The sequence below is a fragment of the Anastrepha obliqua genome, chromosome 1, assembly GCF_027943255.1.
Source record: "Anastrepha obliqua isolate idAnaObli1 chromosome 1, idAnaObli1_1.0, whole genome shotgun sequence".
Taxonomy (NCBI): Eukaryota; Metazoa; Arthropoda; class Insecta; order Diptera; family Tephritidae; genus Anastrepha; species Anastrepha obliqua.
Genome location: NC_072892.1, coordinates 172,637,985 through 172,659,648, shown reverse-complemented (window position 1 = coordinate 172,659,648; position 21,664 = coordinate 172,637,985). Strand labels below are relative to the sequence as shown.

Below are 21,664 nucleotides of genomic sequence, written 5' to 3'. Positions count from 1 at the left end.
GTACATACAGTGGCCGACAGAAGTCTTAATATACCCCTGTCTTGCGTTGTTTACAAAGTACAAAAATTTTGCTTAAAAATGTGTTTATGCAATTTCATTTGAAATTTTTCTCTAATCGACTTATTATTATTAGAAGGCCATTACGCACTGCGACCAGAGCTGATCTACTGTGAAAGGCTTATTTTTGTAACCCTAGAGTTTTGGGCTTTTTAAAAATTTTAGCACAATTTTGGGTTTGTTGTTCCAAAGATTGCATGGAGATACTACGATACCACCAAGGAGATGAAGTCTCTGTTTGCCCAACGCAGGACATTCACAAAGCACATGTTCTGAGCTTTCTATGTGCATTTCGCAAAAGCAGCAGACATCTAAGTCTAAGATAGACCAATATTATTTAGATGATACCTCAGGCTGCAGTGACCTGTAAGATATCCTGTTAAAAGACGCAGATCTACTCTGCTTAGTGAGAGTAGCTTGTCAGATATTTCTTTGTTGGGACTTAGAAATAGTTTGGCTTGACGCTGACCTTTCTTCTCATGTCTTAAAGAATTCATTAATGTGGGTTTTGTGAGTCCACAGAAAGGCTCAGTACCAGTAAGTTGCATATTTGCTCCTTGTTTTGCAAGGCCATCAGCCATTTCATTTCCCTCATGTCCTTCATGTCCCGGAATCCAGCCTAGTGTTACTATGTTGAAGTTTCCTAACGTGTTGAGAAGGTTTAGGCAATCATTTACCAATTTAGAGGTGATAGTTGTTGATAGAAGGCCTTTTAGAGCCGCTTAGCTATCAGAAAGTATGTAGATGTGAGTACCTCTCATTTTCCTTCTAAGGCATTCTCTCACATATATTTCAATGGCATGTATTTCTGCCTGGAATATTGTTAGGTAGAGTCCCATCGGAATCGAATTTAGGCTCATTGATTCCTGCGCCTGTTCTAACATTTTCCAATTTGGACTCATCAGTAAACCATAGCTGAGAGCCAGATTTGAAAGTGATAGAATTAGTTCTCCAGTCTGTGCGTTCATTAATTATAACTTGGAAGTTTCTGAAAAGTATCTATTTTGGTGATAGTATATCATCCCTATGAAGAATGGGACTATGTAGGAAGTCTTCTAAGACTTAACTAAAACAAATCCATTCTTTAACATAAAACAACACAGTTATGCTAAAAACAAAAACAGCGTTGACAAAAGTGTACATACAGAACCGGTTTCCTAGCTTGTACTCTGATATCCTTGTATGTTGTGATAACGGTAAAACACCGTTTGTCTTTCCTTTTCTTATGTTTGTTGCTTTGCTAATATTGATTTTAGTTGCAATTTGAATACTTAAGCATCTACAATGGCTCCTCGAAAAGAAATATCAGTTGGCGTTAGAAATTTAGTTATTCAGCACAGGAAAGAAAAAAAATCATATGGAGAAATTTCAAAAATCTTAAACTTAAGTCGTGCAACAGTCTCGACCATTGTAAATAACTGTAAAAATAGTGGTTCCACCGAAAATAAGCCGTGCAGTGGCCACCCGAGCAAACTATCTCGCAGAGACGTGAGCTTGATTCTAAAAGAAGTGGACAAAAATCCAAAAGTTTCTGCTCCGAAATCGGCCGAGGATATAGCAAGCTCATCCAACAAGTGTGTTCATCCAAGAACAATTCAAAGAGCTTTGAACGAAAACGGCTTTTATAGTAGAACACCACGAAAAAAGCCTCTTATTTCTGAAAAAACCCGTAAACTTCGCCTGGAGCTCGACAAAGCACACAGGGAAAAGAGGATGGATTTTTGGCAAAAAGTTTTGTTTACAGATGAGTCGAAGTTTAATATATTCAGTAGCGATGGAAGAGCAAAAGTGTGGAAGAAAAAAAATACTGCACTGAGTCCGAAGAATTTGGTTTGAACAGTGAAGCATGGAGGCGGCAATGTAATGGTTTGGGGAGCTGTTGCTGCATCTGGCGTTGGAAGATTAGTATCTATTGCAGGTAATATGGATCGTTATAAATACAAATCACTATTGGAAGTCAATCTGAAATCTTCGCTGGATGATTTGGAGCTTGGTCCAGGTTGGGTCTTTCAAATACAACTGTGTAAACACATTTTTCAGTAAAGTTTTTGAACTTTCAATCCAATGGAAATGGGGGGTATATGTAGACTTTTGTCGGTCACTGTATATACTTAGTCCTGCCATAAGTTCTGTTACAAGTGAAGTCCGTTATAGATATTTGAAATTATAATACTTGTTTTAATGAAATTAGTTTATTTTATCTTGTAAATTTAGTTTTCTTCCTAAATGGTCACCATTTGCTTTTACACAAGCCTTCAAAAGACTAGGCCATTCACCCATTACAGCACGCACGGTTTCCATAGGTATTGACCAAAGATTCTTTGAGACTCTCCAAATTTCTGTGTGGTCTTCGACAGACCAATTCTGCTTCTCCAATTCTGACCACAAACCGTAGTCCAATGGATTAAAATCTGCTCTTCCAGCTTTAGCCACTCTTTTAGCCACTGCTGGGTCGTTTTTGCCTTATGGGCTGGAGCGGAATCTTGCTAGAAGATCCAACGCTCCCTATTGAAGATACTGCTCAACTACTTCACCACGCCTTCTAAGACACCCCCCTGGTACACTTTTGGCCCGGTCTTAACTCTTTTTCGCAGAAATGAAGAGATGTAACGCCTTTACAAGACACTCCTCACCAAACCACATAGGATTTTGGATAGTGACCACGCTGGGCCCTTGGAACAAAATTTTTTGCGTCTTTAAAAATTTTAGCATAGATTACGTAGTTTTGCTTATTAAAAACTTCTTTAAAGTGAACATTTTTTCATCTCTGAAAAGAATACTTTCATGGCTATTGTCCGCGTGCCACCGAAGAAGCTGCTTGCATCTGTCGAGTCTAATTTTCTTCAAACTCGTTGTAAAACTATGACCAGTTGAGCGACGGAAGGCTTTCTTGTAGAGATCATCTCGTATTAGTCTTGACATGGATCTATTCGATACATTCATTTCCGTGGACATGATTTTCTGCTTTCTAAGGGTATTTCTGCGAGTTCTTTCTCTACCGGCTTTTATGGCTACACTGGTTCGAACTACGCGAGGACGACCACTTCTTTTTCTGTCTGTCACTGCAGACGTTTGGGAAAAGCGATTGATGGTGTGCGGTAAACAAATATTCTCGAAAAATTAAGATTGCTCAAAAACTCGTAAATCTTACTTGCACTTTTACCACATTTATGAAATGCAATCACCGCATTGCGATTTTCCTTACCTCCCCACTCCATTGTTGACAAGCGAAATTTGCCACGAAAGTGAGTATAATTTCTGAGTAGACAATGCATACGAATAAAAGCAAAAATAACGGAACTTTTTTTCTGCAAATTCATTCTCGCCGGCATGCATTGGAAAATTTGTCACAGAATTTATGGCAAGACTTAGTATAAGTGCCGTGTACTTTCTCGGAACGGACACATCTCTTAAGCGGACAGTTTTTTCAGTACATACCACAAATTCTTAAGCATTTTTTTTTAATTATTTTCTTTTAAGTGGACTACATATTATTAACTTTTTTAAAACTTCATAGGCAGACAAATTTTTTAGCCCGTAGGTGTCCGCTTAAGAGAGAAAACACTGTACATATAATATTTTATGCGTACTTTTTCACTGATAAACGCCAAAATTTAAGAAACAGGTGTAAAATTTGACGTAACAGGGCCATAACTGCTCAATCTCAAAGCATAAAACGCACCCTCGTACATATTAATTTTGTATGGCCAAAGAAATACCGAGCAAAATATATGTTTTTTACAAAACTTGTTTATTACTTTTTATTGAAGTTTCAAAACAATTGAATATCGCTTACAAATACAAATATTTTATTCATTCAAGCAATGTATGTAAATATGTATGTATGTATGAATAAAAGATTCCACACAGGAATTCATATAAGCCTGTTAACTCTTAAATGCACGATTTTGGTTTTTTTTTATATTATTATATATATTTGTTATTTAAGACCCTACACTAAAAATAATAAAAAAATCTTTTGACCGTTTTTAAAGTCTTATTTAGGTGAAAAATGGTAAGGACAACAATGAAAAATAAACCTAAAACCAGTTTGAACTTTCCAAAAATTTTAGAAGCTTCCTGATTTCCAAGACTCATTAAAAAATTGTCTACCTATTGCGGTGAATCTCCGTCTCTCCGATAGAGCAGGGCAATGGCACGAAAGGTACGAGATCGTCTCTTCCTCTTCCTCATTTAAATAGCTTCTGCAGAAGTTATGTTTTTGCACACCGATTCTCTAAGCGTCTCTGCCTATTAGACAGTGTGCTAAGACTATACTTATTTTGGTTAGCCAAAGCGAATGGGTGGTGAACGAGGACAAAACGAAGTACCTCCTTTCATCAAACAAACATTCGGCGCACTCGCATATCAGCACCCACGCCACTGTTGACAATTATGATTTCAAGATTATATGTAAAGACTTCGTTTATTTAGAAACCAGCATTAACACCTATGATAATGCCAGCCCTAAGTCCAACGGAGAGTCTCTCTTGCCAACAAGTGCTAAAGTCCTCTCTCGGCGAGCAAAACGAACACTCTACAAGGCTCTCATCATGTCCGTCCTAACGTATGGCGCAGAAGCTTGGACGATGACAACATCCGATAAAGCGACGCTGGAGTGTTTGAGAGAAAGATTCTGCGCAAGATTTTTGGACCTTTGCACGTTGGCAACGGCGAATATCGCAGGCGATGGAACGATGAGCTGTATGAGCTTTACAACGACATAGACATAGCGCAGCCAATAAAGATCCGGCGACTTCATTGGATGGGGCATGTCGTCCGAATGGATACAAACGCTCCGGCTTTGAAAGTATTCGATGCGGTACCAGCTGGTGGAAGCAGAGGAAGAGGTAGGCCTCCTTTGCGTTGGAAAGATCAGGTGGAGAGAGACTTGGTGTACCCAACTGGCGCCGGTAAGCACTAGAAAGAAACGACTGGCGAACTTTGTTAAACTCTGCCAAAATCGCCTAATCGGTTATCGCGCCAATCAATAAGAAAGAAGAAGATAGTCGGTTGCATCACACAGTTACAGTTTTTCCAAAAAAAACAAAGGATTTCCACTCTCTCGAGATCGTTCAGTGTTCATTGTCGTCTACCACTCCGGTATCTCGATAGGACCATGTAGTTAGTCTTTTGTTGGTTGATTCTTAGTGTACAAATGCTCAACCCTGATTAAGGCACTCTTCTAGTCACCGTAGATTTCTGTAGGCAAGGGAGATGTTATTTGCATAAGCAAAGATCTGTGGCGTCTATCTCATTTACCGTACTGCTCAGCATTGGGTTGAAAATGTAACTGCAAACTCTTCGAATGCCCCACCTTGGATATTGATTCTTGATGTTGTGTCTAGTTATTTATTCTGGAACACCAAACCTTGCCTTGTTACTATCTATTACTAACATACCGGTAAATTTCGACTATTTCATTTTCAGCATTTTCTTTGACATCAATAATGCCTGAATGGAATCGACGAAACCGAAATTGCACGTAATTAGCTGTTACAGTATTGGCACCATAAATAACATTCACAATTTCTGCGTCCTGGCTTGCATTTTCGTCTTTATCAAAGAAAAACAAATGTACCGAATTTTCTCTTTGTTGACTTCACAACTCAATGGAACAAACAGAAACAACAAAAGAATTTTTTAGTATGAAATGTCACCTTGGCAAACGAGTTTAAAATAATGGATTTCTTTTCCCCCAAACTAATGTGCATACTTATATCCCTAATGATTTAAGCTCACATATTTTCAAACTAATCGAAAGAAATCTAAACAAAGCCAGTTTTCAGTTCGTTGCATAGAAGCAACAATGGACATTCAAGGGTTAAACCGATCACAAATCGCTTATATTTCGCCTCCTTCAGCAAATTACTACATACACACACATACACATGCATACTCACACATGAAGCCGTAACCACAGCCAAAATTCTAAACGACTCAGAGGTTCCATACGAATGTCGCTGACATTCTGATTTCTCATCAATGGCAGGAACGAAAAGGCAGTGAAGTACGAGTTTTTACATATACGGCTCTTAAATTTATGCGCTTACCTTTCTGCCTATGCATCTCCCAGTAGCCTCTAAGATGACACAACTTAAAATTCGAAAATTTTAAAAGAAGCCAAAACTACTATGCACTTGCCTACGTTTTTGTATAATATAAACAATTACAAATAAAATGAGACAAATTTCAGTATCCGTATAGTGTATTTTCTTTTTTCTCATTGCTAGTAAAAATAAAAATGTAAAATAAAATTGATTTTGAGTAACGAGGATTTAAAAGTTGTCGAGCACTAGAAATGTATTTATGCATACCTGAATACAAAATACATCTGCAACATATGTACCACAGACACAAGTAATATTTACATACACTACTGTGCAATAAAATATACGTTTAATATTTTTACTTTCATTGTAGGGCGGCAGCCAGCCTTAGCAATGTGGATTGGCGCGTAACTGCAATTCGATTGGTGCCTGATTAAAAGCATCAAGAGATAGAAAAAGTAACTGTCGCACTTCTCGGCAAGCAAAATCTGCCGATTCGAGGCGACTAAAGCAGTTTGTAAGACAACATCCAGACGATAAGCACGAATGTCATTTAGGTTTGAAAAGGGAAAGAATTAAACACTGAAGTACAGCGGCAGGAGCTATGGAAAAAATCGCTGAAGCAGTTAGGTGAAAACGTCATCAAATGTCCATATACGAGTATGACCAGAAAATAGATAGAAAAGTCTAAAAATAACTACTACCAAAACGAATTCTGCACTAAACTAAAGAGGCAATTTTAAACTGGCACTACGATGCGCCACCACTGATGATACCACATTGATCAAAAAATTCCCAGAACAACCGCCAGGTGACACTCTAAGTCAACTGATTTGAGTTCGGTTTTTGTTTTTGAGGTGATAACGTCTTATAATTCGATTTAGCCGGCTGCACGCAGGAAAAAATGTGTCGTTATCTTGCTCATGCGCCGTTACCTTGCTTGAACTGCAAGCGAAAGCGCGGAACGAACGACGAAGAGCACAATCGGCCCCCGCATTCGGCAACGTTCGACATCTGGCTCTGTCCTACTTGAGTGAGCATATATATGTAGGTATAGGTATGTATACGCGCATTTGTATATAAATTCACATACTTGTATTTGCATATGCCTTCTTCCTGAGTGCATGGTAATGAAACATTTCTCTGTTGAGAATAGGACGATGATAGGAAAAGTAGGAAATGAAAGGGGGTGTTTCAAGTGTAAAGTGTCTTGAAAAAGGCAAATCGATGATGTTGCCTCTTAGTGTTGTTGACTTATTAATGTCTGATGCATGATCGAAATTGAACATATCTTTCATGAATTTGATAAATGTTTCGTAATTTTTCACGTTTGTGTAAATATAACTTGACCTATTCCATTGCGATTCCATTTACCTCCTTCTCTATATCCATAAAAAACATCTGTCAAACAAATAAAATTAAAATTTTGTTTTGAAAATTGCAACCATTACATCAGTATTTTTGTTGTCACGTCAACGTTGTCACGTTAAACTATTGTCAGTAAACCGACTTTACAAACAACCTCTTTTTTTTGTTTTTTGTTAGGTAATAATACTTTAAACAACTTCATGACGTAGAAGTGTTCGCGGCAATTATTTCTTGTTTTTTTAATGATACTTAAGAAAACCGGCCGTTTACGTGAGGCATGAACGCTTCAGAAGAGACCGTCAGCTTATCGAGGACGACGAGCGATGGCCTGCCCCATCGACATCGGAAACCGATGAAAACATGAATCCAGTGAAACAAAAGTTGTTCAATAATCGCAAATTCTCCATCAGAGAACTGGCAGAGGACTTGAATATGACATATGGGTCCGTTCTAGACATTGTATAGTAGTGTGTAATGATTTGGATTTGCACCATGTCGCTACAAAGTTTTCCCCAAATCACCTGCATTTCATGCAAGAAAGCGACGCTCACGGTTTTTATGAATTAAAACGGTATTGTACACCATAAATACGAAACTTTGCCTGGGCATTGTGATATCGAGGGGAACTGCAGGGCCGAGGGGAACTACCGACCGAAGTCCTCCAGTGAGTCATTCAAAATTGTTGTTTACGGATGACCAAATAACGGCGTAGTTACGGCCAACATTTGAAAGGAATTATCTTTAAAAAATAAATGCCATGAATGGTTCTACAGAAAAATAATAAAATTTGCCCAATCAATTTGAATTTTCATTGTTTTACTTCAATTTAAAATCTGATATCTCAAAATTGACCACCCTTTATGTACAGGTATATACCTATGAAATGAGGCAATTAGAAATCAGACAATTTGTGGATGCCGCGCCAAAATAATTGGCCGTCTTTGGCCGCAAACCAATCATTGATCCATTTTTTGGCTTCTTCGTGGGAATTGAAGCGCTGCTCGGAAAGTGCGTGGCCCATCGATGCAAACAAATGATAATCGGAAGGCGCCAAGTCTATTGAATAAAGCGCATGCACCAGCGGTTCCCAATCGTACGTCTCCACCAATTCCCGGGTCGCTCTTGTTCGATGTGGCGGTGCATTGTCATCAAGAAAAATTACTTTCTGACGCCGATCGGCATATTCTGGGCGTTTTCGGTGTATAGCGCTGTTCAAATCGGCCAATTGTCGTTGGTAGCGTGCACCGTCAACTGTTTCACCTGGTTTTAATAGCTCGTACCAAATCATACCACGCTGATCCCAGAAAACACACAGCATTGCCTTGCGGCCGAAACGATTTGGTTTGGCCGTTGTTTTTGGCTTGTGGCCGGGCGGACCATACGATCGTTTACGCTTGGGATTGGAGAAATACACCCATTTTTCATCACCCGTAACGATTCGATGCAAAAACGACTTCATTTTGAACCGGGAGAGCAGCATTTCACAAGTGGTTTAACGATGTCCGCAAATCATAGTTTGAAGACACGAAATTCGACATTTTTAAGAGCGACAAAAATGCATAGTTGTATGAAACGTAACAAACAATGAACTGAATATTGTTGACAGATGACAGACGAAAAAAACAAGACATTTGGGAAGGTTTAAAAATACTCCTAGCGACGTCAATGGACTAATAGACGAAAGTCTCATTTCATTGGTATATACCGGCATTATTGCAGTTCTAATTCTTAAAATACAGAATAATAATATAAGTAAAGTTAAACAAAAACAAAGATTATAAAAATTACAGTTATATAAAATTAATTTAAGCCGAATAAAATAATACTGCCCACGATTGGATAAAGGCGTACTCAATACCTAGACGCTTCTGGGATGGTTAACGCAAATAACGGTAAATTTTGAGTTAGTTAAATAAAAGTAATTTATGGAGTTGGCCTAAATTAGTAAAATAACTGGAATAGCTTGAAGAAATGTAATTAACATAGCTTGAAGAATTGTAATGTAAATGGTGGTTAAGTTTCAAGGGCCGGTGTTGATTTTGAATAAAATACAATTTTTTCAAGAAATTATTGTAAATTCTCTTTATTATGATAATATTGGTATGACTTAATTACGTATGGAACAAAATATCGGTCAAATGGCCGCCGCGACCTCGGCGGCACACCTCCATCCGATGGTCCAAATTTTCGATGACGCTGAGGCATAATTGAGGTTCTATGCCGTTTAGGTGGGGTTCACATTCAACATCGGCCCTTGAAATTAAACCACCCTTTATAATTTTTTTAAATTAAAACACGACATTTTTAGTAAAGCATTCCGTGAAATTTTTAGTACTCTATAAAAATAAAAACCTAAAAAAGTCCAGAAATTCTTAAAAGTTTTGTAAGGGGTGGCTTTAGTGAAGAGTGACTCCATTTTACTGCACATCACTGTATACCTACAAAAGCACCTTTTTTTTTACTTGAACGCGTTTTTTTCGAAACATTGTTCATTTGTTAAAATTTCGTTTTCCTTTGTGAATTAGTGCGATTTGATGAGCGCGAAACATCGCAACTTTGTGACGGTTTCCGGAATAGCGCCAGAAAGAATTTGGAGTTTATTAAAAACTTTGCGGATCTGTGCGCAAAACACTTACTAATTTGGTGAATAACGTTTGACGGTGATTTACAAGTCTTTTTAAACTAAATTCACATTCTTACTTATTGAATAAAATTAATTATTATTTTAGTTATTAAATTATCAAAAATAAAATAAAATATTTAATAGAGCACACCAGTGCGTGAACTTAATATTTAAATACATTTAAGCCACGATGACTTCACTTTGGTATGCACTTTTAAAGACAATCGGCTATGGAGCCGGGAAAATTAAAATGACACCGAGAAATGTTGTATTTATTACTGGCTGCGATTCTGGATTAGGGTGAGTGTTAAAATTAAGACAAACAGACACATCCATGCACACGTATTTACCTATTTTTAAGAGGTGGAAACTATAACGAAAAGAAAACCGCTTCAACTTTACTTTTGTGAAGGAAAAACGTACGTTAAATTTGCAAAATTTTATTTTATTGGCTATGGGAATGAGTTTCCATCCTTTCTTAGCCAAAGTTAGGAATTATTTAAACAATAAAATAATAAATGATATAGGGCTATCTAAAAAGCGGTGTTATTTTGATATTCAAAGAAAATTGCATTTTTTAATATAAATGATCGGCTGTATATTTCATTATAAAGAGGAAGGTATACCGTTAATAGTGGAAAATAACATCAGGCAAATGACCACCACGACCACGTCTACAGAACAATATCCTTTTCATGAAATTTTCCATAACCGAATTGCAAAGTGGCTGCCCTATGTCCTCGATAGCCTCACGAATCCCATCTTTGAGATCTTCAATCGACCCTGGGCTGTTGGCGTGGACCTTCTCTTTCACGTGGCCTCAAAGAAAAAAGTCACAAGGTGTCGGTGGTTAAATCACAAGATCTCGGTGGCCAATTGTGATCACACGGTCCGGAAACTTTTCCCGTAAAAGATCAATGGTTTTGTTGCTCTTGTGGCACGTAGCGCCGTCTTGTTGAAAATAAACGTTGTCCAAATCAATGCCATCCAATTCCGGCCATAAATAATCGTTAATCATCTCTCGATAGCGATAGATAACACCTGTTATTGGAAAACCCTTAATTATATGAAGTACGTGGCATTGGAAGCTACAACTTTATTCCATATTTCAGACAGCATACGGATTCCTCAGGCGAAAAATTCGTGTTCCATTCATTGAGCCAGTTTGCGATGCTCTCGTAAGAAGTTGAACCGCTCTCCAATAAAGGCTGTCTGCATTGATCGGAACAGATGGTAATCTGAAGGTGCAATATCTGGGAAATACGCCGAATAGGGCAAGATTTCCCAATTCAGTCCCTCAAAATATTTCTGGACCGATTTAGTAACGTGTGGCCGGCATTCTCATGCAGCAAAATCAGTTTGTCATGTCTACCGGCCCATTCCGGCCTTTTCTTTAAGAGCTCGTTTCAAACGCATTAGCCGAAGTCGGTAGCGCTCGCCAGTAATGGTTTCAGATGGCTTGAGGAGTTCGTAATAAAGGGTGGTTAAGTTTTAAGGGCCGGTATTGATTTTGAATAAAATACAATTTTTTTAGGGAATAATTGTCACTTCACTTTATTATGATAATATTGGTATAGTTCAATTACGTATGGAAGAAAATATCGGCCAAATGGCCGCCGCAGCCTCGGCGGCACACCTGCATCTGATGGTCCAAATTTTCGATGACGCTGAGGCATAATTGAGGTTCTATGCCATTAATTTGCCGAATTATCTCATCCTTTAGCTCTTGAATTGTTGCTAGCTTATCGACGTACACCTTTTCTTTCAAATAACCCCAAAGAAAGAAGTCCAACGGTGTCAATTCACATGACCTTGACGGCCAATTGACATCGCCGCGACGTGAGATTATTCGGTCATCAAATTTTTCGCGCAAAAGAGCCATTGTTTCGTTAGCTGTGTGACAAGTGGCACCGTCCGGTTGAAACCACATATCGTCCACATCCATATCTTCCAATTCGGGCCATGAAAAGTTCGTTATCATCTCACCATAGCGAACATTGTTCACAGTAACTGCCTGACCGGCCTCATTTTGGAAAAAATACGGCCCAATGATGCCGCCGGCCCATAAACCGCACCAAAAAGTCACTCTTTGTGGGTGCATTGGTTTTTCGGCAATCACTCTTCGATTATCATTCGCCCAAATGCGGCAATTCTGCTTATTGACGAATCCACTGAGGTGAAAATGTGCCTCATCACTGAAGATTATTTTCTTCGAAAAGTGTGCGATATGCATTTTGATTTGAACGCCCGTTTTCATAATAAGCCTGAATAACTTTAACGCGTTGCTCGACAGTGTATCTTTCCATGGTTCAAATTGAGTTAATCTGAAATTGAAAAATGTCAAATTAAATGCAGAAAAAGCTTGATGTTTAGGTGAGGTTCACAATCAACATCGGCCCTTGAAATTTAACCACCCTTTAGATGGCACCCTTCTGATCCCACCAACTGCACAACATAAACTTTGAAGCATGAATATTTTTTTTCGCTGTCGATGGCCCTGGTTCACTTGGCAGGCTCCAACATTTTCGACGCTTAGGGTTAGCATAATAGATCCATTTTTCATCGCCAGAGACGATGCGATGCTGAAAACCTTTTCTTTTCTGCCGTTCAAGAAGCATCTCAAACGTCACCAAACTTCTCTCGATATCCCTCTCCTTCAATGGATGTAGTATCATAGATTAGATTAGATGGGGGTTGGACAGGACCAAGCACTCAGTCAGGAGACCATTGTACTACCGGGATAGATTTCAGTAGAAAGAATAGAGATAGGAAAGAAAAAAAGTGGGTGGTAAGACAGATAAATTATGATAATTTAAGGTCACTCTTCCACAAATCACTTGGATTCATTGATGGATTTTAAGAGCTCCGGAAGCGGAAGAGCATGAACTTTATCCATACTCAGTATATCGCAACCCAATATCCTAAGTCTGATTCTGGAAAATGCAGGACAGCTACAGAGAAAATTCTTTGCAGTGTCGTCATTACAAGACAGGATAGGCATATCGGGCTGTCTAGGACCCCCATGGTAGCCATATGCTGACCACAGACGTTGTGCCCTGTGATTACACTCACCAGTACTCTCAGGTCTTTTCTGCTGAGTTTTAGAAGAAAGGTCGCTATTTTCCTGTTTGGTTCCACTTGGCTACTCAGCACGAGTTCAACCCAAACCAACGTTCTCTATGAGTAGACCTCATGAAATCGTCAATCCATAGTTGAATCGATGCAGAATTGACACCTAGAAAGGGTTCAGGGCCTAGTGGCATACTTGCACAGCCTTCATTAGCCAATTTATCAGCTAACTCGTTTCCTGTAATACCACAATGTCCAGGCACTCAAATAAGACTAACTTTGTTGTGTTTTGCAACACTGTTCAGTTTTGTCTTACATTCACCGACTAACTTCGAAGAGCAGCGTGGGTGGTACGCAGTGACCGACTTTCCGAACCATCGCGTGTAAACGTTTACCGACGATTGATCTGTCAACATCCAACTCTTTAGACATATCATCAAGGGTTCGACATGCGTCTTCATCCAATAATTCTTGTATGATAGTTGAGTATCTTCGAAGTTTTTCGGTGCCCCTTGGCGATCTTTATCACCCACTTTGGAAGCGTCGAACCACTCTTTACAAGTTGTATTTGACGGAGCGTGATTACCGTAAATATTGATCAATATACGAGACGTTTTTTTTTTGCACTTTTTAGGTAACTTTAAAAGGTAATAATGAAACTTGACTTCCCGCAAATGCTGTTTTTTTCGAGACGAGCGTAGACATTTTCGACGTCAGATTAGAAAGAATATTTACGCTTCAAACGAATGTCAGCTTCTGCGACCGAGACCTCGCATATTCACCTTTAAATCACCAGTATATTAATAGAGCGAACACAGAAGTATTATCGCAGGGACACCTCTTTTACTAGGGCGGAAACTTATTCCCATACCAATAAAAAGAATGTTTAAGACAATTTCATTTCGAATATCATAGAGTATTCAACTCAAACGCTACATACAAGTATGTATGTATGTATTTATACAAGTAAAAGCGTGCTTTCCTATGAGCCCTATTTGCTCACATTCTCACTCCATTGACTAACCTCTATTTTGTATTTTTTGACGTGATAACGTCTTATAATTCGATTTAACAGGCTGCATGCACGAAAAAATGTGTCGTTACCTTGCTCATTGCCGTTACCTTGCTCATTTGTCGTTACCTTGAATGAACTGCAAGCGAAAGCGCGGAACGAACGACAAAGCAAACAAAGCAAACGAACGGCAACGTTCGACATCTTGCTCTCTCCTACTTAAGTGAGCGTATATGTGTATGTATATGCGCATATGTACATATATAAATTCACGTATTTGTATTTGCATATGCCTTCTTATTGATTATTATTAATTTGATTTACTTGAAGAATTTAAAATAAAACCAAGTTTGTTAATAATACCTGTTGTTTTAATGTTATTATTATTTTTTGACGTGATAACGTCTTATAATTCTATGTAGCCGGCTGCACGCACCAAAAAATGCGTCGTTATCTTGCTCATGCGTCGGTACCTTGTTTGAAAAGCATGTTAGTTATGTTATGTTATGTTATGTTATGTTATGTTATGTTATGTTATGTTATGTTATGTTATGTTATGTTATGTTATGTTATGTTATGTTAAGTTATGTTATGTTATGTTATGTTATGTTATGTTATGTTATGTTATGTTATGTTATGTTATGTTATGTTATGTTATGTTATGTTATGTTATGTTATGTTATGTTATGTTATGTTATGTTATGTTATGTTATGTTATGTTATGTTATGTTATGTTATGTTATGTTATGTTATGTTATGTTATGTTATGTTATGTTATGTTATGTTATGTTATGTTATGTTATGTTATGTTATGTTATGTTATGTTATGTTATGTTATGTTATGTTATGTTATGTTATGTTATGTTATGTTATGTTATGTTATGTTATGTTATGTTATGTTATGTTATGTTATGTTATGTTATGTTATGTTATGTTATGTTATTTTATGTTATGTTATGTTATGTTATGTTATGTTATGTTATGTTATGTTATGTTATGTTATGTTATGTTATGTTATGTTATTTTATGTTATGTTATGTTATGTTATGTTATGTTATGTTATGTTATGTTATGTTATGTTATGTTATGTTATGTTATGTTATGTTATGTTATGTTATGTTATGTTATGTTATGTTATGTTATGTTATGTTATGTTATGTTATGTTATGTTATGTTATGTTATGTTATGTTATGTTATGTTATGTTATGTTATGTTATGTTATGTTATGTTATGTTATGTTATGTTATGTTATGTTATGTTATGTTATTTTATTTTATGTTATGTTATGTTATGTTATGTTATGTTATGTTATGTTATGTTGTGTTATGTTATGTTATGTTATGACGTTATCACGTTAAACTATCGTCAGTAAACCGACTTTACAGACAACCTCTTCATTTTGTTTTAAATACTTACGTGCGAATCCACCGAAATACTCATTGCCACACAAAAACAGACACTCACTGGCGCTGTATTGTCATTCCTTGAATATGACTGTTGTATCGGCCTGCCACAACGTCAACTCCGATGGCGCGCGCCTTTTACAAAACCTCAACGATCCCAAGCGCATGATCCCCATAGAAGTGGACTTGCTCAAGCAGGAGACGATTACACGCGCCTTCCAGTGCGTTACCGATTTGTTGCGCACCAACAACGAATACCAATTCACTGCTTTGGTCAACAATGCCGGCGTTATGTGTTTCGGTGAGTTCGAATGGCAAACTGCGGCGCAATTCGAAATGCAAATCAACGTAAATGTGTTGGGCACAATGTGTCTCACCAAGGTGATGTTGCCGTTGGTGCGACAGCATCGCGGACGCATCATTAACATTACTAGCCATTGTGGGTTGCAGGTGAGTTCGCATATTTGCATAGTTTTAAATTTCTTCACAAATCGACACCGGCGATTTCGTTGATTTTCTTGCTTTTTTCATGTTTCTTTTTTTCATGAAATTAATTCTCGTTATTAGGCTCTTCCGGCCTTAGGTCCATATGCCGCTTCGAAAGCCGCTTTGCGATTTTGGAACGATTCTTTGCGTATGGAAATGCGACAATATGGCGTCGAGGTGATAAATTTTGTGCCTGGCTCATTTGTACAGTTAAGCAATATATCGGCAAGGCAGCAGGATCATGCGAAGGAGATGCTAGACGCTTTTGACGTGGAGCAACGAGAATTCTACGGCGTCTACTTCAAGCAATTCAACATCTATTTGACAGTCATTTCGGGGTTCAAAGCACCAAATCAGTTTCATGACGACTCTTTGTTGAAAAAATTCAATGATGCACTAACGCATCACGTGCCAAGAGATATGTACATACACGAGCCGTGGCGGTAAGTACTTTTTGGTATTCAAAATGCGAAAGATTCGATCGAAGAAATTTAAAAGGTCGCATAAAATTGCCACGTACATATCTATGATGATGATTTACAGCAATACTTCTATTATATATGAAATCAGCAAAATTAGGTAAAAGGTTTTCCAATAACAGGTGTTATTTTGAATAGCCCGCTTTTTCGGTAGATGTCACTTTCGAAGCTGTCATTTTTTGATATTTGACAAGTAGAAACTACGCCATTAATAAAAATGGACCAATACACGCTTAAACAACGCACTGAAATTATTAAAATTCACTGAAAATGGTGAAAATTTGGCAGATGGATGGCCAGTTCGTAAAACTCGAACATTTTTGGGTCATCGTGAAGCACCTTATCGGACCGCAATACAGAAATTGGTGAAAAAATTCGAGCTGTTGGGGCAAGTTAGTGAGACTAAAACCCGTGCAAGTTGCTCAAGAATAGCCGAAAATATTGCTGTTGTAGCCGAAAGTGTTGAAGAAAACCCAGGTTTATCCATTCCTCGTCGTTCTTTGGAATAAGGCATTCCACATTACACCGTATTTTGCATAAAGATTTGGGTCTTAAGGCTTATAAAGTACAGTTAACACAAAAACTCAAGCCGGCCGATCATCAACAACGACGTGTCTTTGCTGATTCGGCGTTTAAATGCATGAAAATGTTCCGGAATTCCATCGAAAAATCATCTTGAGTGATGAGGCCCATTTCAACCTCGGTGGCTTCGTCAACAAACAAAATTGTCGGATTTAGGCCTCAGAAAATCCAAGAGTTATTGTTGAAAGGCCTCTCTACATATCATCAACGTGTGACTGCTTGGTGCGGTTTATGGTCCGGCGGAGTCAGTGGACCTTACTTTTTCGAAAATGAAGCTGGAACAACAGTTACGGTGAATGGATTGCGTTATCGAGAGATGATTAACGATTTTTTATAGCCGGTATTGGATGGTATTGATCTGGACAACGTTTATTTTCAACAAGACGGCGCTACGTGCCACATAAGCCACGAAACCATTGATCTTTTACGGGAACAATACCTCTTATTGGAAAACCCGTTAGTATTAACGCTTTCCTAAAATTTCACGTTTTAGATTAGATTCATTATGAGATTTGCACTTCGACCTCATGGTCTTTTGTGACCTCTACTCCATCACATTACCTCTTCGTTCCTTTATTAAACTCGGGATGGAGCTGGGTTGGATACGCTCTGTATAGGCCTTTCTTCTGGCTGCAGTTGGCCAAGATGTCTGACCCTTCTCTGCGCTATAGCGCTGCATTCCAGGAGAATTTGCATTGGAGTATCTTCAGATTGGTCGCAGAAACGACAAGAGTCCGTACACCAAATCCCGATCATGTACAGATGACTTCGCAGTCTGCAGTGGCCTGTGAGAATGGCCGTGAGCATTCGCAATTTATCCTTAAAAAGGGGTATGAGTTTGTTTTTTCAAATCTTAGCTAAACTAAATATATGTATGAATTTATTGTTACCTTTCATCCGGCTATGATCCATAGCGACCTATAACTTCGGAATACCTTTTAAGATCGGCAATTTATAAAAGGTGATCGGTTTAGAGGTATCGGATTTTTTTATTGCTTCCAAAAAATATTCTTCTTCCTCTTAATTGGCGCGATAACCGCTTACGCGATATTGGCCGAATGTAACAAAGCGCATCAGTCGTTTCTTTCTCGTGCTAACCGGCGCTAGTTGGACACACCAAGTGAAGCCAAGTCCTTCTCCACCTGATCTTTCCAAGGCAGAGGAGGCCTACCTCTTCCTCAGCTGGTACCGCATCGAATACTTTCAGAATCGGAGCGTTTGTATTCATTCGAACGACTTGACCCAACCAGCTTAGCCGCTGGATCTTTATTCGTTGCGCTATGTCTATGTCGTCGTAAAGCTCATACAGCTGATTGTTCCATCGCCTACGATACTTGCCGTCGCCAAAGGTCCAAAAATCACCGGCAAAGTCTTTCTTCATAGAACTAACAGCGCAATTGTTAAGGTCGATGATGTCAATATCATCGGCACACACCAACAATTGCTCGCTCTAATAAAAAATTGAGCCTGATCGATTAAGTTCTGCGGCTCCTGCGATCCTCTCCAACATCAGATTAAAGAAGTCACACGACAGCGAGTCACCCTGTCTGAAACCTCGTTTGGTATCAAACGGCTCGGAGAGGTCCTCCCCAATTCTGACGGCGCTTCTGGTCTTGAGCAACGTCACCTTGCATAGTCGTATTAGTTTTGCGGGGATGTCAAATTCAGACATCGCGGCATAAGACAACTCCTTTTCGTACTGTCGAATGCAGCTTTAAAATCGACAAAAATGGGATTGGAGATGGGATACGGTACACTAGACAGGTCGATGCTACCCCAATACCGACGGTAAACAACCCCAGAATATTGGGAGTCACCTTTGACAGCTTGCTCTCCTTCTCAGCGCATACAACCGCTATTGCAACGAAAGTACAGAATCGCAACAAGGTCCTCAAGTCGCTTGCCGGCAGCACTTGGGGCAAAGACAAAGAAATGTTGCTGTCGACTTTCAAGGCAATAGGCCGACCGGTTCTTAACTATGATGCGCCTGTCTGGTCGCCTGGAACCAGTGATACGCAGTGGACGAAGCTCCAGACCTGCCAAAATACTTCAATAAGGACCGCGACAGGATGTCTCCTGATGTCCCCCATACAACACCTACACGACGAGGCTCATATGCTACCTGTGAAGGAGCATAACAAACTGCTCAGCAAGCAGTTTCTGCTAGGGTGTCACTGTAGGCCTCACCCATGCAGACACCTGCTTGAGCCTGAGCCACCTCCCAGGCACATCAGGAGGCACTTCCTGAATTATGTGGACGAGATCCTAGACAAAACAGACAGACCCTTCTTTGTTTCTCACTCTTAACATTTTTTAAACCACTACGATCAATACGTCTATGTGATGGCTTTCAGCCAGCCAGCCAGGTCAACCTGACACTATATAAATTTATAATTAATTTTTTCCATTGCAGTTATAAACTGTACCGTTTCCTGTTCCGAATTTGCCCCACGCCGATAGTCGATCTGCTGACTGTACCATTCTGCGCTATGCCAACGTATCAGCAAGTTATGTCATCATCGTTGCCGCAGCACCAAAAAAAATAGTTACATAATTCTTACTTTATGATATTTAATAAATGTTTACATGTATTTTAAATATTATTTGCTTTTTCACGGTTACAGTACATTTTAAATAATATTTTATAGGTTCTAAGAAATTTATGAATTATTTCCATTTTAATTTACTTGGTTTTTGCTTAACGCCATTTAACGCATCAGCGCCAATGCCAATGAAATGCGCACAGTTTTAGTCATACCAATTGCACAAATTTAACAGTAAACATTAAATATAATATTGTTGTAAAATAAAAATTGTAAACGCGTAAATATTTATAATGTTTTACCATGCAATTATCAGTTTTCCATATATCAACATTTTTAGAAATTACATAAACGAATCATATTCGCTGATCTTTGCCATTTCCACTACTTCGATTCATTCGTAATGCATGTTTTGATTTGGGTTAGGGTTGGGATCATTCCAACTGTCTTCGAGTGAGTTGCTGCCATCACCACGTCCAAAAATCGACATTAAATAGATGAGTACCAAAAACAAGAGCACGCCGCTTAACACTAGAAACCAAGTGCGTCTCCAAGGAGGGCGCGAAGATGGCGCATAGAATCGGCGAGACCAACGTGAAAAAATCTCGGAAGGTGTACGACGTTTGTATTTATTTTCATCGCGATCAGTACCGCCAATTGGCGATTGGCGTGGCAGTAGAGGTCGTCTACTGCTAGCTAAACGGGGAGAAAATCGGTAGGTACTAAGAAGTAGGCACCAAAAGTAATTTATGCTTACCATGCACATCACTTTCTGACGGTGGACTGAAAGCGTCCATTAGCAGTACGGAATGTGGGCTATCGTGACGCATAGTTTGAGTCGAGAACACCCCATTCGCCTTTGAGCGCTCTACGCCGCTGGAATGATGCACTTTTGTCATGTTGCTTACAGCAGCTGTTTGCGCAGCTGCAGCTTTCACCTTTGCATTTGTTACTGACTGATCATTAGGCAACTAGGGATATAAATTAAGTTAAATAAAACTTCTAAGCTGCAGGTGTCAACCATTCATATCTTTACCAGAGAAAGTCCTAAACCATTACGACCCCAGTTCGCTTGTGACAAATAGGTTTTCAATGCATCCGCTACTGGCGAAACCAAATTGGAATTTGGAAATATCTCTGTCTCGCAAATGGGACACTGATGACCACGTGGCGTCGTGTTGGCCGGCAGTGACGACTGGCGTGCATTCAAACAGTCCCAATGAAACACATCTATAAAACATTGAATGGGAATACAAAATAAATACTACAAAGTTGTGTTTTAAGTTTTCATTTGCTTGACACTTACGGTAACAAACCAAGCGCACACATTCACCCTGTTCCAGTGTTGTAGAACATAGTGTGCAATTGGACACATAGTCGCTGTCACGTAGCCATTGCAGATATGATTGAACGATGCACTGCAATAACAAAAATAACAATTGAAACAATCTGGTTTATAAACAATAAAAAACGCCTTTAGATTACCTTTGGGTGATTTTGAACCATACAATTTTCACATACGTTGACACGGTGTTCAAAACAGAACTGATTCGTCACTTGCCGTTTAGGGCATTTGCAAAGACCCATCGTTCCGTGAAACAAATCCTATTTTATTTATTCGTCTAGTGAACGGGAAACTACTATACTTGATATAAAATGTTGTATATGCCAAAAAGCAATCGCACCGGGTTCACCAACATATATCCTAGGTATATTCAGAATAATTGTGCTTTGTCGATCTGCAAACAAATTTGCCTTAATTTTCGTGTTTCGTATTTTTTAATCTGCTTTGTCCAACTATTTTGACAGCAGCGACAGCTGTGGCCACGTACAGCAGCAAACAATAGGGTGAGCGCGAGTTTTTAGAATTGCATGGCAAGTAATTTTATTTAAGAAGTGACTCCAGCTACTCACTTCCTGACAGAGCAGTAGGTCTTTAGCCGTTAAGCGACTTTTCAAGAGTAAAAATTTTGAGAAATCCGATTATAAAG

At 38.8% G+C, this 21,664-nt stretch overlaps 2 protein-coding genes across 3 annotated transcripts; one reads left to right on the top strand and one right to left on the bottom strand.

Moving 5' to 3' along the window:
- Positions 1-10,017: 10,017 nt before the first annotated feature.
- LOC129241160 (short-chain dehydrogenase/reductase family 9C member 7) lies at positions 10,018-19,715 on the top strand. 2 transcript variants are annotated; one of them, XM_054877361.1, is made up of 5 exons: positions 10,018-10,135; positions 10,284-10,398; positions 15,637-16,033; positions 16,151-16,512; positions 19,544-19,715. In XM_054877361.1, the coding sequence occupies exons 2-5, from the start codon at positions 10,289-10,291 to the stop codon at positions 19,674-19,676; spliced, it is 1,002 nt and encodes a 333-aa protein (XP_054733336.1). In that variant the 5' UTR covers positions 10,018-10,135; positions 10,284-10,288; the 3' UTR covers positions 19,677-19,715. The 2 variants fall into 2 exon arrangements, with proteins under 2 accessions (XP_054733336.1, XP_054733328.1); XM_054877353.1 differs by having other exon boundaries at positions 10,205-10,398.
- Positions 19,685-21,611, bottom strand: LOC129241175 (zinc finger protein-like 1 homolog). The gene is made up of 5 exons (XM_054877375.1): positions 21,159-21,611; positions 20,980-21,091; positions 20,710-20,903; positions 20,431-20,644; positions 19,685-20,369 (listed from the first exon to the last, which is right to left on the bottom strand). The coding sequence occupies exons 1-5, from the start codon at positions 21,258-21,260 to the stop codon at positions 20,068-20,070; spliced, it is 924 nt and encodes a 307-aa protein (XP_054733350.1). The 5' UTR covers positions 21,261-21,611; the 3' UTR covers positions 19,685-20,067.
- Positions 21,612-21,664: the final 53 nt, after the last annotated feature.

Excerpts from the sequence above, each read along its gene's own strand:
- LOC129241160 (XM_054877361.1), top strand. The coding sequence starts at position 10,289 with ATGACTTCACTTTGGTATGCACTTTTAAAGACAATCGGCTATGGAGCC. Across the intron at positions 10,399-15,636 it reads GGCTGCGATTCTGGATTAGG|ACACTCACTGGCGCTGTATT; the intron begins GTGAGTGTTAAA and ends ACACAAAAACAG. Across the intron at positions 16,513-19,543 it reads TACATACACGAGCCGTGGCG|TTATAAACTGTACCGTTTCC; the intron begins GTAAGTACTTTT and ends TTTCCATTGCAG.
- LOC129241175 (XM_054877375.1), bottom strand. The coding sequence starts at position 21,260 with ATGGGTCTTTGCAAATGCCCTAAACGGCAAGTGACGAATCAGTTCTGT. Across the intron at positions 21,092-21,158 it reads TGGTTCAAAATCACCCAAAG|TGCATCGTTCAATCATATCT; the intron begins GTAATCTAAAGG and ends TTGTTATTGCAG. Across the intron at positions 20,904-20,979 it reads TGTGCGCTTGGTTTGTTACC|ATGTGTTTCATTGGGACTGT; the intron begins GTAAGTGTCAAG and ends AATGTTTTATAG.